The 15,304-nt window shown below is 38.3% G+C and overlaps 1 protein-coding gene across 4 annotated transcripts in view; it reads right to left on the reverse strand.

Moving 5' to 3' along the window:
- MAST4 (microtubule associated serine/threonine kinase family member 4) overlaps nucleotides 1–15,304 on the reverse strand; it is a 277,440-nt gene that overhangs the window by 25,463 nt on the left and 236,673 nt on the right. For all 4 annotated transcript variants that reach the window (XM_014258860.2, XM_014258861.2, XM_088054564.1 and 1 more), the window contains 3 exons: nucleotides 14,821–14,953; nucleotides 9,270–9,337; nucleotides 6,847–6,932 (listed from right to left, as the gene is read on the reverse strand). In XM_014258860.2, the coding sequence (XP_014114335.2) occupies nucleotides 6,847–6,932; nucleotides 9,270–9,337; nucleotides 14,821–14,953 (287 nt within the window). The remainder of the gene's footprint in view (nucleotides 1–6,846; nucleotides 6,933–9,269; nucleotides 9,338–14,820; nucleotides 14,954–15,304) is intronic.

Here is a 15,304-nt window from a genome sequence, read left to right on the forward strand (position 1 = left end):
AAAGAGGAGGAAATGGGATTCAATGGTGAAGTTTTAAAAATTCAATAAATTAATTAAATTCAATTTATTAATATTTAATAAATAAATTTAATTCAATTCATTATCCCCATGAGGTCCAACTAACAGCATACAATATATACAAAAAATACTTTTTGTAAACACAAAAAGTAACACTTGCTTTACTATTTCTATAAAGATCTTCACACAGCTACTGAAGTTACAGGCACTGAAAAAACAGGACTTCTCCTTTCCTTTGTGAAGGAAAACTTTCTAGACAGCATAGTTTCTCTTAATGATTCCAAAAGTTTTCATTAATCCCTCATTCTTGTCTGAGCATGGGGCAGGTAAATGAATTACACAATTATGAAGGTAGGTAAAAACTGCCTTGGGCAAAACTCATGACAAACCCCACCCTTTGTGCCTCCTAAATCTCACTCCCTTCTGCCCCTCCCAAACTGGAATACAGACTGAATTATTCAGCTCCAGTGCTCCTCCCTGCTGACTTCATGCCTTGTGTCCTTCCTACTGCTCCCCTCATATTCACTTCTCTCTCCAAGTCTTTTACAAGCCCCTCATGTGCTTTTCTTTCCCTTGCATTTTGGTTTTCCTCTCTCATTTGTTGCTTTCTCCTGTCAGTTTCATACTGTCCTGCAAATCTTTTCTTTTATCTGTTTAAGTCCCTCTCTGCATTCCTGGCATGTAGAAAATTATTGCCCGAAGTCTCCATCCTTAAAAAAAAATCTAGTTACATAAAGGAACTAAGGACTGATTGAGGACTTTTCATACAAATGTTTCTCTAGAGTCTCAAACTGGACAGTGTGCCAAGATGGACTCTTAAAAGGCAGACAGAAACCAGAGCATATTATTACAGCATCTTAATAAATCCTCCTTTCAGATCATACACATCTGCAAGAACATTACTAGCATATTTAAAAATCATTAAAGAGTAAGTTCCAAGGACAATCTAGTCCTGTAAATATCTGGGACATGCTGCTATGTTTCCCCAGCTGTCTAAACTTCATCTTCAGTCTTACAGTCACAAGAAGGTAACTTTTTACCAGGATTCTGTTGTTTCTCAGAAAAAAACCTGTTCAGCTCAAATGTACCAGATTCACAAGACAACTGCAACACAGTAGTCCCTCTCACTTTTGCGCTGCTTATGCTACACAGTGCTTTTACATGATCTCAATGTACAGAAACATCTAACATCCCTCACATCCCCTGGTCACAGTAACCCCAGAAAACAATATTTATACCATATGAAGAAAACTATACCCCAGCCAGCAGCATGTTGATCATCAAATGCTGCCCATGATATTCAGTAAAGGCAAAGACAACTTGAAATTTAAGGATTCTGTGACACAAAAACAGTGCAGGGGGAGCACCCAGACTTGTCCTGTCAATCCACTGAATGACAGGGACATGTCCTGTCACCCCACAAAGCCACAACCAGAGTGGTACTGTTGCATCCTCCTATTATTTCAAATGAATAAATTGATTTCCTATCTTCTGTTTCTGTTTTCATAACACATCAACGAGAGTTTCCAAAGCATCCTCTGATTTCACTGTGCGAATTTCAACAGGTATGAAAATGCTCTGTGTTTTATTGATGCTGTAGCACAACACAGCAGAAAAGCTTAGTTTTCAAAAGAAATAAGACCAGTCATAAGGAATAAAGAACATCCACTTGGCAGTGTCCAAATATTACTTTATTTCATTTTCAACATAAGTCTCAGCATGAAAATCTATCTCTATAATACCTCTAGTTAGGTACAACTATAAAACACTGCAAAAGTGGTTAAGATGACAAAAACAAGCTAAAATATTTAACAGAGTTCCTGGATTAGTCCAACCTAAATATCATGCCATCTATCACTCTGATCTTACTGTCATGATTCCTGTATTTTCTCTAAATTGAAAAAACTCTAATTACCAAAAAAAAAAAAAAAACCCAAAAAAAACCACCAAAAAAACCAGATAGACAGGTTTCAGGCCTAGTTTACAGCTCTCCAGTAATTCCAACTTTTAGAGCCATTTTGCAATCTAGTCTATATTCAGTGCTTAAGACTAATATAGTTGACACTGGTTTTTAATCTGTCAGAGGATCCTGAACTCCTTGTGAAGATGCAGGTACTGTACTCACTGCTTAAAAATTATACCTGCTGACCAGGAACTTTGTTTCATTTTTACAAGCAGTTTCCTGAGAAGAGACTGCTAAATTCTGTTCAACGCTGGAATTATGTCTCATGTTGCCTCCAGTGAAGAGAATCTACTTGTGAGGCTGTGGTTTGCATTATCTGGTAAAGTTTATAGACAGTTATTTAAGATCAGAATTTAAAGCACACTTCCACCTGTCCCCTTTCACTTCTGAACTAGTGGCTGCCAGGCTGCTGATGAATTAACCTGACTGATAGGGTTTTATTCTACAGCTGGTACCTTCCTTAATCCTGTTCCAAATACAGCTATATATGAGCAAGTACTATCAAGAGAGTGGAGAAGGGACAGAAGCAGTACTTACAAATTGCATGCAGCAGCTGCTCAAGACACACTGCTTCTGAGTTTTTAAATTTATCAAGCAACACCATTAGCCAGTATGTTATGTACACACTGACACTACCATACCAAAACTGAAAGCATTCCAGGCAGGAGCAAAAGTGGTATCATGTATTTGCTTTAAACTGATAAAGTTACACATAGAAGAAATACTGAACTAACATCACTTGCTTCCCTGAAATCAAATGTAATTTTTATTTTGTTTAATTGTTTCAGGAACACAGGCTGATGCTAACTTGAAGAGATGGAACACTACTACCTGCTACCTCTCACAAGCTGGAATATGGAAAAAATGTTGTTATTCCAGTAAAAATTTGAAATTTGGGAAACATAAGTTTTGTCTGGCTGAAGAAAGTCAGACAGCTTGTGAAACCATTAATGACTTGGCCAGAATTCTATGTATTTACTGATTCACAGCTTGTTTAACTTCTTGTATATTCCAAGCCATTCCCAAAAGCCTCATCTACTACACCTCATGTACTATACAGTCATTTAATTGCACTACAGATGAGTTTACCCAATCAATTAAAAGCAAGGAACTGCTAAGGTATTTACTCAAACCTTCACAAAACCAATAGTTTCTATTTAAACTCATCAAATTTAACATATCTGACAAATCTCTGCTACAACATGCCAAGACCAGCAATCACCCTGTCAAGTAATCAAAGCTTTCCATTTCACTGATAAAGGAAAAAACATTACAGCAAAGGAAAACAGAGTTATAAGGGTTTTCTTTAATTAGTTCAGATTTAAACCCTGCATTATAGCCTCAAAATAAGTAAAATATTACAACAGCATACTGCAGCTTTCGTAAGTCAGAGCACAAAATATGCCCACTGACATATTTTAGAGAATGGATCAATGAAACACAGGTAGAATTTACATATATTTAGATTATTTTAAAAAATTAATGGCCTGGAAAAACATCGGAGGGAAAATACAACTGTAGTAGCATAACAACAGTAACTTTTGTTTCAGCTACTTATACTTGTAAATAAACTACAATAAATGCCTTCAGGATAGTTTCTTGCTTTATATTCACAAGAAATAGGTATTGGTGGTTTATTACACTCCATTTAATAGATGGGTTACACAGCATTTAGGTTATCTTGATGTGCTCCCCTTTAAACTTGACCATAACTTTTGAGTAAATTAACCATCAATTGCATTGGTGCTAACAGCAAAAAGAAAACCCTACTTTAATATAAGACCAGAAAAATGGTCTGTTGATTTTACAGTCCATCTGATATAGTAGTGATTTTCAAGGAAACAGATAGTTTTGAAAAAGTGATGTCCTAGAGAACTTAGGAGCACAAGCCTCCTCAATTAACATTATTGAATAGGTGCTAAAATAACTTTTAAAAGCGAGTAAAGACTTCTAGAAGTTTACTGTCTCACATTTCATTGTGCTCCTTTCCTTCTCCACATATTGGGTTTGTATAGCAAGGTTTGGTAGTAGTGGAGCAGGTTTCCTGGTACAACTTGTGACCCTGGCAGGGGCCCACACAGTAACAGGCTGTGCCTGAAGAACTGCGCGCCATGGAAGAGTGACCCATGTTGCAGCACGCTGGGGAGGGCTGTTGCTTATGGGATGGACTCACATTGAAGAAATTCATGGAGAATTGTCTCCTGTGGGAAGGACCCACACAAGCAGAGGAAGTACACTCCTTGCTGAGCAGCAGCAGGAACAAGATGCGATGAACTCACTATTATCCCCATTCCCTGTGTCCCTGCATTGTTGGGAGGAGGAGACAGAGCTGAGAAGGATGGAGTGGTGGGAGGAAGGGGATTTTTAAGGTCTCATTGTACTTCTAATTATTCTGCTCTGATTTTGTTAGCAATAAATTAATTTAATATCCCAAATTCAACTCTGTTTTGCCTATGATGGTATTTCAGTAGTGATCCCTCCCAGTCTTTATCTCAATTCATGAACCCTTCATTGTATTTTCTCTCCCCCATCCAGTTGTGGAGGAGAGTGACAGAATAGATTTGGCAGGTGCCAGGAATCCAGCCAGAGTCAATAGGCTGGTTTTTTTCTCAGTTTTGACTTTTCTTCTAAGAAGTAACCATTTAGAAGAAAAATGAAAACCAACACAATCTACTTTGTTATTACTTCCTTACTGATGGAAGTAATATCACTCTACTAGTGAGAAGCTTTTCAATTTCCACTAACACTACTACTTTCACTAATTCCACTGCTTTCCACTAATACTACTGCATTATAACCTGGCAGTCTACCCCTGTTTTTACACTTGCTAATCAAAACAATGATTCATGAAGAATCTGGATTTACTCCAAGCTGGTTATTCTCTAGAACCTTTCTTCATGTATTTATCAGCATTATGCCAACACTGCCAACATTTTTACAGCATTATGCCAACACTGCCAAAATGCCAATTTTGCATGCTATTGGCATTTAAAGATAATCAATAAAGCCTTGATTTTCCCTTCCACAGACATGAGGAGAAAAATGTAAGTGCATGCCATAGAAGGCTGTGGCTTTTCATCTGTTCTTTTCCAGCTCTGCAGATCCATTTTTGTCTCTGGTTTCAGATGGACAGGTGAATCTAGTCTGTACTTCTTAACGGCTCTTTGAGCCTCCTTCTGGCTGTAACACCTATGGAGCAAGTGGCACAAGGAGGTGCAATGAACCTCTGCCTTCAGGTGCCAGGCCTACTCTGCTGACTGCTGCATGCTGAGCTGCAGCTGCTCCTTCCTCTCCCCATCCCTCAGCTCTGAAAACTTCTCGGAACTGTGAAAGGTTCAGTGACTCTCAACACCCCTTTCTACAACAGGTGCCTACCCCACACAGTTCTTTTTATCCTCCTCCAGTAAAAAAAAGAGATGAAGAGAAGAATGGAGGGGACTTAACATCTGCCAATGGAAGGAGAAAGGGGTGCAGCTAGGGAGGGAATCAGCATCTACTGCTAACTGCTGAGAGGCAGGCTTTTGAGGTACTGGGATAACTGGGAGAAAGTGAGATACGGTAAGCAGCAAATTTGTCTGTGAAGAAGTTCTGAGAAAATTAACTGAGCCGAGCTTGACTAGTGGGAAAATGTATTTGAGTATTTATATAACTTTAATGCAGATTATACTATTTTGCTTGGGCTTTTTTCTGAGTTATGAAAAAATGCCTAGACACAAGCAGCCTCCACACAAACTACCATGGCCAACAGTCTAGGCAGTACTAAATGCCTCCTGTTCCAGAACTCATGGCTACCTTTAACTAAAATCCATCAGAGAGCCCAATAGCCTCAGACCATTCAGCAGTCACACAGAACTTGAATGGGTAGATTGCAGGTGCTTTTTCTCCTATGTCCAAGATCCCTTCGCAGAATGCTCAGCCCTAGCAGCTCGCTGACACTTCCCACCTCAAGCAGAGTTAGTCTCATGGGGTCAGTGCTGAAAAGTAGCACCACCTTCCTCCTCCGCCAGGCTCAATTGGCAATGGGTTCATCACTGCAAGATGGAAACTCTCTTTTTTGAGCCAGTTTACATCCTTTTTGTTCCTACAGGTTACACAGAACAGTTCCTGTCTTGATACATTTCAGTGCAGAGGAGGAGCCAAACAAGGGTCTAACATGGTACAGGACTAGAAGAGGGGACTGAAGACAGACATCACCACTGCACAGTACTTTCAGAAAATACTTTCTGTGTTCATTTAGTGGCCCAGGTTACCAGAATTTTGAATTGGTCTTCTAGGATATCTTCAGATGACTTACATATCCTTGGCAGTAAGCTATGCACTCTACAAGTATGCAGAAACAAACCAAGAAATAGCAATTCCTTCAAAGCTAGTTGTTAAAATCCGAGAACTAGAACAGCATCCACAAGGCAACAAAACACTGCTACCCTACTTCAGGAAATTTGCGTCTATTGCAACAATACTTCTAGGTCAAGTAAGCACTCATTTTTATCAATCTGTTTCCCTAGAGATGATATATAATTCTTTCTCACATCTGCATAAACAGACTTTTCACAGTATTATAAAGGTGAGCTTGAATCTGCCCTTTGATTTATTCACATTTCATCTTTAGCATGCTATCTGATTCTGAAAAATCTTTCTGATGTAATATTCAGTACTTTAATTTACTGCAGCACAGAGTAATTCATTACTGCCTAGAAAACTTTCCAAAACCTTGTGAACTTAAAATACTAGTAACAAAACAAGAATGCAAAATGAAAAAAGCAGGGTGCAAACTCACTCCATCACACAAAGATACCTGGAATAAGAAATGGGAAATTAAGCAAAACTAACATGCAAAAGAGCTATCACAGTTAGGGATTACTCACCCATAAGCTCCATTACTAATCAGTTTAATTGTTTCAAAATCACTTTCCCGAGGTTTCCTCTGCAGCTTCAGCGAGGTATTAGAGCTCTTCAAAGAGATGAGAATGAACGAAGTTAATACTTTTTTTTCAAAATCAGGCGGAAAAAAAAACAAACGAAAAACCAGCTATCACCAGGCTGTCACACTGATGAGCCAGGTAAAAGCTCTGGACAGCAAGCCACACAGCCAACATACAGAGGGACCAAGGGGCTCCTGAAACAAAGCTGCTTCTTCATCAAGCAGGTATCTGCTGCACAGCAGCAAACTGTCCACTCCTCTCCATACACAGGTTACAGCCACAAAGGCTTCTGGAAGAGTAGTTACTGGCAATTCTTATCTGGAGTCATGGACTTCTGTGAATTCCACACGGCACTCGCTGGACACTGCCTTCCCATTTTAGTAAATCTGACTTTCGTATTACGACCTGGTAGCAACAAACTGTCAATGCATTCTTGCTCACTCAAATAAACTTTGGCACACTTCAAACTAGGGTTAGGACAGAGTGTGACATAACAGGAAAGATGGTGAAATGAAACAAAACCAAGAGAAAAAGACGGAAAATAAAAATGCATTAATTCTACCTCTAAAGAGGTCGCTTTAATCCACTTCTTTGTCAGAACTTTTTCAAAAACAAGTTACCCCAAGTATGGCAAAACCTTTTTTCTGGTTTGAATTTTTAATTAATCTTGAAGGTGTGTGAATTAGAATTGGGTTCAGGGGGAAAAGATGCAGGCACAAGACTCCAAATGCAGACTTCCAAACCCACAAGATCTTTCTCAAATGTCTTTTGAATCTCTAAGAAATTCCGTGATCCCTATCCATGTAAGTTCAGTAACAGAAGTTGAAAGTAGACCTGGTTGAAACATTTTTAATTACATGCTTGCTGAAGAAAATTCAGTGCAAGACTAGTGAAAATGTTAATATAATGAACTACACAGGAGCTGAAAGAGAGGACTTATTAAATTGTTCAGCCCACTTGTCTGCCAGTAAAGGATTCTTCCTAATTGCTATTCATGATGTCCTGTTGTTGAAAGTTATGCTTCCTGTCACTTCTCATGTGTGTTTATTCCATAGCTACATTTTGAGATGTTTCCAAATATTCCCTCTATAGTTTTCTTTACTGATTTAATCATCTCCCCTATTCACATTCCTTTATTACACCACATTAGCCTTTCCCTATTTCTTCAGTATTCACACAACACAAGTAGCTTCACAATTTCAATTGCTTGGCTAATGCTAAGCCAGTTTGCACCTAAGATTCAGTTAATTACTTTGACACTTCCCTCATGCTTTCTAGTTACTCTGTCTTTTCTCCAATTTGTCAGTATTGCTGCACTAAATGTTGCCCAGGTCTAATACAGTATTTTAAATGCAGATGAATGAAAGCAGCAGCAGAAGAAACACCTTTTTTGTCAATTACAGAATCCTTCATAAGTGGCACTTTGCCAAATGTTAGAAAATATCCCAAAATAACATGACATGTAGCAGAGAATGATGTCTTTTCTGCTATGTATCAGAAAAGGTCTAACAGATAATCCACGCCTGCTAACGTTTGTAAATACTTGTTAAGTACCATTAAGTATTGAATTACCTAGACATCCCCTAAAACTGCTCTAGTTTTCATTATCCACTTGCACTGAAAATCAGGACTAAGTTGTTAGAACTTCATCTACTCTGTTGACTGAAATCCAAGGTATAATAACCAACTTTTAGGAGTAAGAATTTAAAATAATCGCATTTAAGCCCACAATCACCATGTCCAATTTGCTTTTCTTTTGTCATTCTGAGAAAACATCTCACAAAATATTAGTGTAAGATACCCATTGCTGCAGGCAAGTGTTTTTGAACATAGATTCAGAAGAATGATGCAAAACCTTTCAAACTGTAAAATAATTTCCTGAATCCAAGCTATTTGCTAACTTACTCATTTCTTCCTTGTCTCTTCACTGGATCTGTTCAGAATCTCTCAATCAATTTGACCATTAGCTGCCTCTGTGAGTGGACTGTTTTAAAACCTCTTTAAAATACTTTATTTTATTAAATAGTTTACCAATACTTCTAAAAGAAAAAGAAATATGTTGATTGAATAGAAAAAAAAAGAAAGCAGTGGTCGATTTTGTGGTAAAGTTATTACCACATGGTAAACACTAACTTTGTGGAAGATGAAGATACTGAGATATGTAGGAAAATAGGTAGAAAGCTTGCTTGTATCTTTTGAAAGCCTTCTGCCTGAAGAGCTTCACAGAATTAGTGTGAGTATTAACCAATGTTTGTTCAATCTGTTTACACATACCAGGAGAAAACAGAACAGGCAGGGTTGGGGGAACACACCAGATTTTCCTTTCTCACATTCAGCAAAAGCAGCAACATAACAGGAAAACTTACATTTATTGATTCATCTGCTTCCAGAGTTTCTGCTGTCCCACTGTCACAATTAGCTAGCTGAGCAATTTCTGGAAAGAAAAATTAAAAACTTCATTGTTTACTGTGAAAAATACAGAACTAAATGAAGCACAGAAGATGTGAGAAGTGACACCTTTCTGGAATACTTAGTAGAAAATGGTGTCCTACCTGTAGCACTTGACAAATAACTTTCAGGGCATCGCCAAGCATATATTAAAAAATCCACCCAGAAAATGAAGACTTGCTCTTCAGTGCCTATGTAACAGTCTTCCACTGAAGCAATTAAGATTAGCCATGAAGCAATGAAGAGCAATACTGTTTTCACTGCTGAGACCTGGGAATTCCAGGAGCTGCATGCAAACTGAGCACTAAGGGAAAGACAGCACTAATCTGCTAAACCTTCTGAGTATCTTAGCCCCTAAGGGGTTAACAGTAGGCCCCATCCTTCTCGGGCTCCTCCATAGTTACAGCAAAAGTTTCTAGTTTAGACCTAAGATGGACACTAAATATTTTGCTTCTTCTACAAAGAAATGCCGATAAACCTACCAGAATAAGCTAAAAGCCACTTTTGTGGAAACTTATCATTTACAGAGTGACTAACAGACATGACATCTCCAGGAAAGTAAGATTTTCTTGATCAGGTTGTCCCTGTCAAGGTCAACCTCTGCTGCAGAGCTCCAAAGCCCAGCTTGTTCTTCAGGGTGGACAGTAACCAAGAATTCAACTGGGTAAAAAAAGCTCAACAGGACACCCAGTCACTAAAAGACCCCAGCAACCATATACACATTTAATTATATATCCTACATAGCCAAAGATGCAAATTTTATCTCAATTATGTGCTGGGAATCAGAAATAAGACCACCTAAAATTTGCAAGATTTGTTTTTATCTCAGGACTGTTAACTGAATTTACGGCTATGAAATATAACTGAATATTCACATAGACTATCTAAACTGTTTTTCTATATAAAAATAAGTGATTTTTAGAAGTGAAATGCTCCACAATACTTACCTGCAATTTTTAAAAGCAAATTAACCACATAGATAATTTTCTGTTGGAACAGCTAAAGATTTAGGAGTAATTCTCATTTCTAACCATTATACAAACTGAAGTATGGGGTAAGTGTAAGAAACAGAAGAAAACAGATTGTCACTTCAAAAGCCAAACAGATCCTTCAAATATTAAAGAAGCCAAAAAGCATTCAAAAGTTTAAGTCAATAAACACTGAAAATTGCCCACTAAATAAACAAACAAAATCTCAAAGAAAAAAATTTATATAGGCTGAACATGGACTTTCCTGTCAAAAGTCACAGTTTTATGAACATGGGGATTTTAGAATAGAAGTTTTGATGAAATCTTTTTTGTATGGGCAAGAACTAAGCTAGCTGAAATAATATATTTTGACAGCCTTCTCAACTGAAATTACTTTCATAAATAGTAAATCAAAATAATCTTTTTTGAAACAAAACTTTTGCAAAGTAACCATTAGCTGAGAAATCCGTATTATTTGCAAGCGGTAGGTACTAATGGGATGGAATCAAGAGCCAGCTTTCAAAACAGGGAGCTATGGAACCATTTTGCAATGCCTGAAGAGATTTTTCAAACTCATCTAAATACCATTAAACATCTGTCCTTTTTCTTTCATTGATTTAAACCATTTCCAAAGACTCATGATTCAAAAAGGTAAAGATGGCAATTTAAAAAACATGGAGAAAAATTTCTCCCCAGGGAACTCTTCAAAAATGCAGCCACCAGTCTCCGCTAAGTGATGAATCTGTTGTGGTATTGCTTTCAGTATAGTATAAATTTATCTAGCATTATCTCCAAATAATGCAAGCATCATTTCACTCAAAGAAAGGACTACAGTTATGACTGCAAACAAAGGAGGGAAGTAGAGAAAAGTCTAAAGTAGGTAGATTTTCCCTGCAGACGAAATAAAATCCTTTGCATGAACGTTTATGAACATTGAAGACATAAATTAACATCTTGGTTGAAAATACAATTCTGCATTTCAGAATTCTGCTACTGAGGTGCGCTTTTTTTGTTTTGAAAAATTTGGTTCTCTTTTTTAAAAAAAAATCTATTTTTACATAAAAGGGTTTTAAGGTTCTTGAGGATGATCTTCCCATAGCATTTTTATAGTAACAAATACAGTGCTCCCAGTAATTCTCTTTGTAAACCATTAATTCCAGGGCATAAACCCATAGTGCCCTTCTTTTATTTTTGCTTAAGTAGTATCCCTATATATAGAGGGATTTTTTTTTTATTTACATCAAAACCAGGTCACTTAAAAAGTCATTGTACAGTGATTTACACTGCTTATAAATATTTCTTTTTTTGGAGTGTGGGAGGAAAGCATTGGCACAAATCAGATGGCCTAAATTACCTATTACAAATACTCATACACATTAATCTTCAAAATAAAATACTAAATAATTCAATTGCTCAAATCTTCAACTGAACCAAATATCAGTAATCCATATCATATACCACTTTTACTGACAAACCACACAGACCATTTTTCCTTCAGAAAAAAACCCAAAACCCAACATTTCAATTATCATTTGAATGCTTCAAAGTTTGTTATTATATTCATTAATATATTCAGTTTATTAAATATAGCAAGATGTGTCCTACATGCTCCAATAAAAAAAAAAAATCTTAGTTAAAGAAAGCAGTATTCTTTATTTATATATATGCATTTGTTTCTAGACCTCTCTCACAGAAAACTGTTAAAAAAAAAAATTCGAAGTTGTTATTAAACTTGGGTAGTGACAGATTATTGACTACTGCAGAGGAACACTTTTATCCAAGTGGCCAGGAAGAGACAGTGAGAAAGATAAGGTTAACTGGTAGAACCAGAGTCAATGATACAAAACTCTCAACCCACACTCCAAATTAAATCTTGCATACTTGATTATTGAAGAATTACTGATGAAGTGTCTGTTTAGGACAGACCAAGAGCTCACCAAATCCAGAAGACAATGCTTTATCTTGAACAAAAATTCAATACTTCTTGATCTTTTCCAAAACCAAAGGGAAAAATGTATTTATGTATATTTTCCCAATTTGTCTGGCTTCCTTTGCTGCACTCCAAATATAAACAAAAAGCATCAAAGCTGTTAATCTGTCCCTCAGACAAAAAATAATATTAAATTTGGATGAGGAAGTTCTGTGAAGATAGGAAGTGGACTAATAATAAGCTTGACTTTCTTTAGATCTGTTAATATAACATCAATGTCATCTGTAACAATACTCAATCTAATTGAATTAGAACTAACCAAATCGCTGACACAACTGGCAGTGCTGAACTTCACAAACTGTTTTAGATCAGGTAAAGAGTTTTAACACACAATATACTACTTTTCTGATTTAACATGTGATCTTACACCATGAAAGCTAGCAAAATAAAAGGTTTATCATATTTTTTTACTATTATTTTGTTATCGAGCCCTCTCCTAGTCCTGGCTGATAACACAGCAGACAAGCTGATTGGCATCAGCTAGGCTCATTTTTCCATGATGGCATTTCTGCTAACTTCTTCCAAATTGCAGAACTATCACTGAACACAGTGAACCAATTTCTATTGAAAATTTCTATTTCCAGTGATAGAACCTGGTCTCAGGGTGGCAAAGAAGATGATATGACTAGGACACAGAAGTAATTTTATTTTTTTCAGTGATGTCCTTAAAAGAACCATAACTTCTAACCTTGGGTTAGAAAGGACCTAGAAGATCTTGTTCTAAACCTTCTGCAATGGGCTGGGACACAGAATCACAGTATCCACTAAGTTGTAAGGGACCCAAAGAACGATCAAGTCCAGCTCCTGGCCCTGCACAGGACCACCCCCAAGAGATACACCACGTGCCTGAGAACTTCTTGGAACTCTGTCAGGCTGGTGCTGTGACCACTTCCCTGGGAAGACTGTTCTAATGCCCAGCCACCCTCTGGGAGTAAACCTTTTCCTAATGTCCAACCTAAACCTCCCCTTACACCACTTCTGGCCATCCCCTTGGGTCCTGTCACTGCTCACCAGAGATAAGAGATCAGTGCCTGCTCCTCCTCTTCCCCTCATGAGGAAGTTGTGACTGCAATGGGGTCTCCCCTCAGTCTCCTCCAGGCTGAACAGACCAAGTGACCTCAGCCGCTCCTCATACGCCTTCCCTCAAGGCCTGTCACCATCTCTGTTGCCCTCCTTTGGATGCTTTCCAACAGTTTAAGGTTTCTCTTATATTGCATTGCTGAAAATTGCCCTCAGCACTCGAGGTGAGGCTGCCCCAGAGCAGAGCAGAGCGGGACAATCCCCTCCCTTGCCTGGCTGGCAATGCTGTCCCTGATACCCCCAGGACACAGGTGGCCCTCCTGGCTGCCAGGGCACTGCTGGCTCACATTCAACTTGCCATGGACCAGGACTCCCAGGACCCTTTCCATGGCACTGCTCTCCAGCCTCTCATTCCTGTCTGTCTGTACATCCAGGGTTGTCCCATCCCAGGTGCATAACCCGGCACTTTCCTTTACTCTTGAACTTCATATGGTTGGTGACTGCCCAGCCCTCTTGGCAGGCCCTCCTGGCCTGGAGGGAGTCAACAGCTCCTCCTAGTTTTGTACCATCTGTGAACTTTGTATCCCTCCCAGCCCTGCACCCAAGGCATTTATGAAGATATTGAAGAGCACAGAGCCTAAGGTGGAGCCCTGAGGAACCCTCCTAGTGACAGGTCCCCACTCTGATGTCACCCCATTCACTGTAACCCCTTGTGTTTGACCCACGAGCCAGCTGCTCTCCCATCAAATTATGTGTTTATGCAGCAGGATGCTGTGACAGACAGTGTCAAAACTTTACTGAAATGCAAGAAGATTGCATCAGCTGGCTTCCCCTGATCAGTTAGGTGGGTTACTTTCCACTAGACCAGGTTACTCAGAGGACCATTCTGTCCGGTCTTACACACTTGCAAGGATGGGGCACCCACCACTTCTCTGGGCGACATACTCCAGTGCCTCACTGCTCTCACATTAAAGAAAAATTCTGCAGTGACAATACCTTCACTGGAACCTAAGTTCCCCCTAAAAAAGCACCCAGCATGGACTCAAATTACACAGAAAATTGATGGGATAGTCTCCTAAGATGAAGGAACCCGGGAGAACTGAAAGGCAAACAACCATGCAATCAAGGGTCCTTTGTAACTGTGCTTAGATAACAATCACCATCAAATTATTCCAGCAAGTTTCAGCTAGAGCTGCAATGAGGAAGTTGCATTGTCAGGCTGGAAGATGAGTGGTATCACTGGTAGAGTGTATTTGTGTATTTTCAAAACTCAAAAGTTTTTAAAATTTGCAAAAAAAAAAAATCCATTCTGAAAAGATGGTCTTTTAAATATGTTTGAGCTTGTGAGAGTACAGTGCAAGTCCACAAACACTTGTTCTGCTACCATCTTCACCTTGACCCTTTTCAGGTGCACACAGATTATCAGAATGATAGAACACATTGAGAAGGAAGAACCTAGAAATCTACAGCTATACCAACAGATTCACTTACCTTCCAGAGGATCTTTATTTAAGCCCAGCTGGCTAATAATATATCGAGGGATGTCTGTTTTAATGCCTTGCCCCTCTTTAGCATGGCCCTCAGCTGCTTCCAAAAGATAGTAAAACTCTTCGGGATCAAATTCCTAGAGGAAAAATAATCATCGTTTTCTCAGTTGAAACTGGTTCCTTAGGGTCTAACATAAAAACTTCCTTTGCTTCTTCCAACTCCACATATATGGCATTTTCCTACTAAGAACAATACCACTTTTTTCTATTACTAGTAGTCTATTAATCTATTCTGATTCTTATACAGTGTAACATGCTGTAAGCAATGGAATTGTATGTCATTATTTCAGAGCACTACTTTATATGAATAGTTTGTTCTCTGCCATAAAAACTTCATATAATACTGAATGAAATGACCTATAACCATCAAAGTAAGATTTCAAATAAACTATCTCCCTGCATGTGTTTGGTTATAAAAATCCACTACG

Source organism: Pseudopodoces humilis, chromosome 4 (assembly GCF_049639895.1).
Source record: "Pseudopodoces humilis isolate 2021_Gansu_Grassland_sample_001 chromosome 4, ASM4963989v1, whole genome shotgun sequence".
In the NCBI taxonomy this organism is placed as follows: domain Eukaryota; kingdom Metazoa; phylum Chordata; class Aves; order Passeriformes; family Paridae; genus Pseudopodoces; species Pseudopodoces humilis.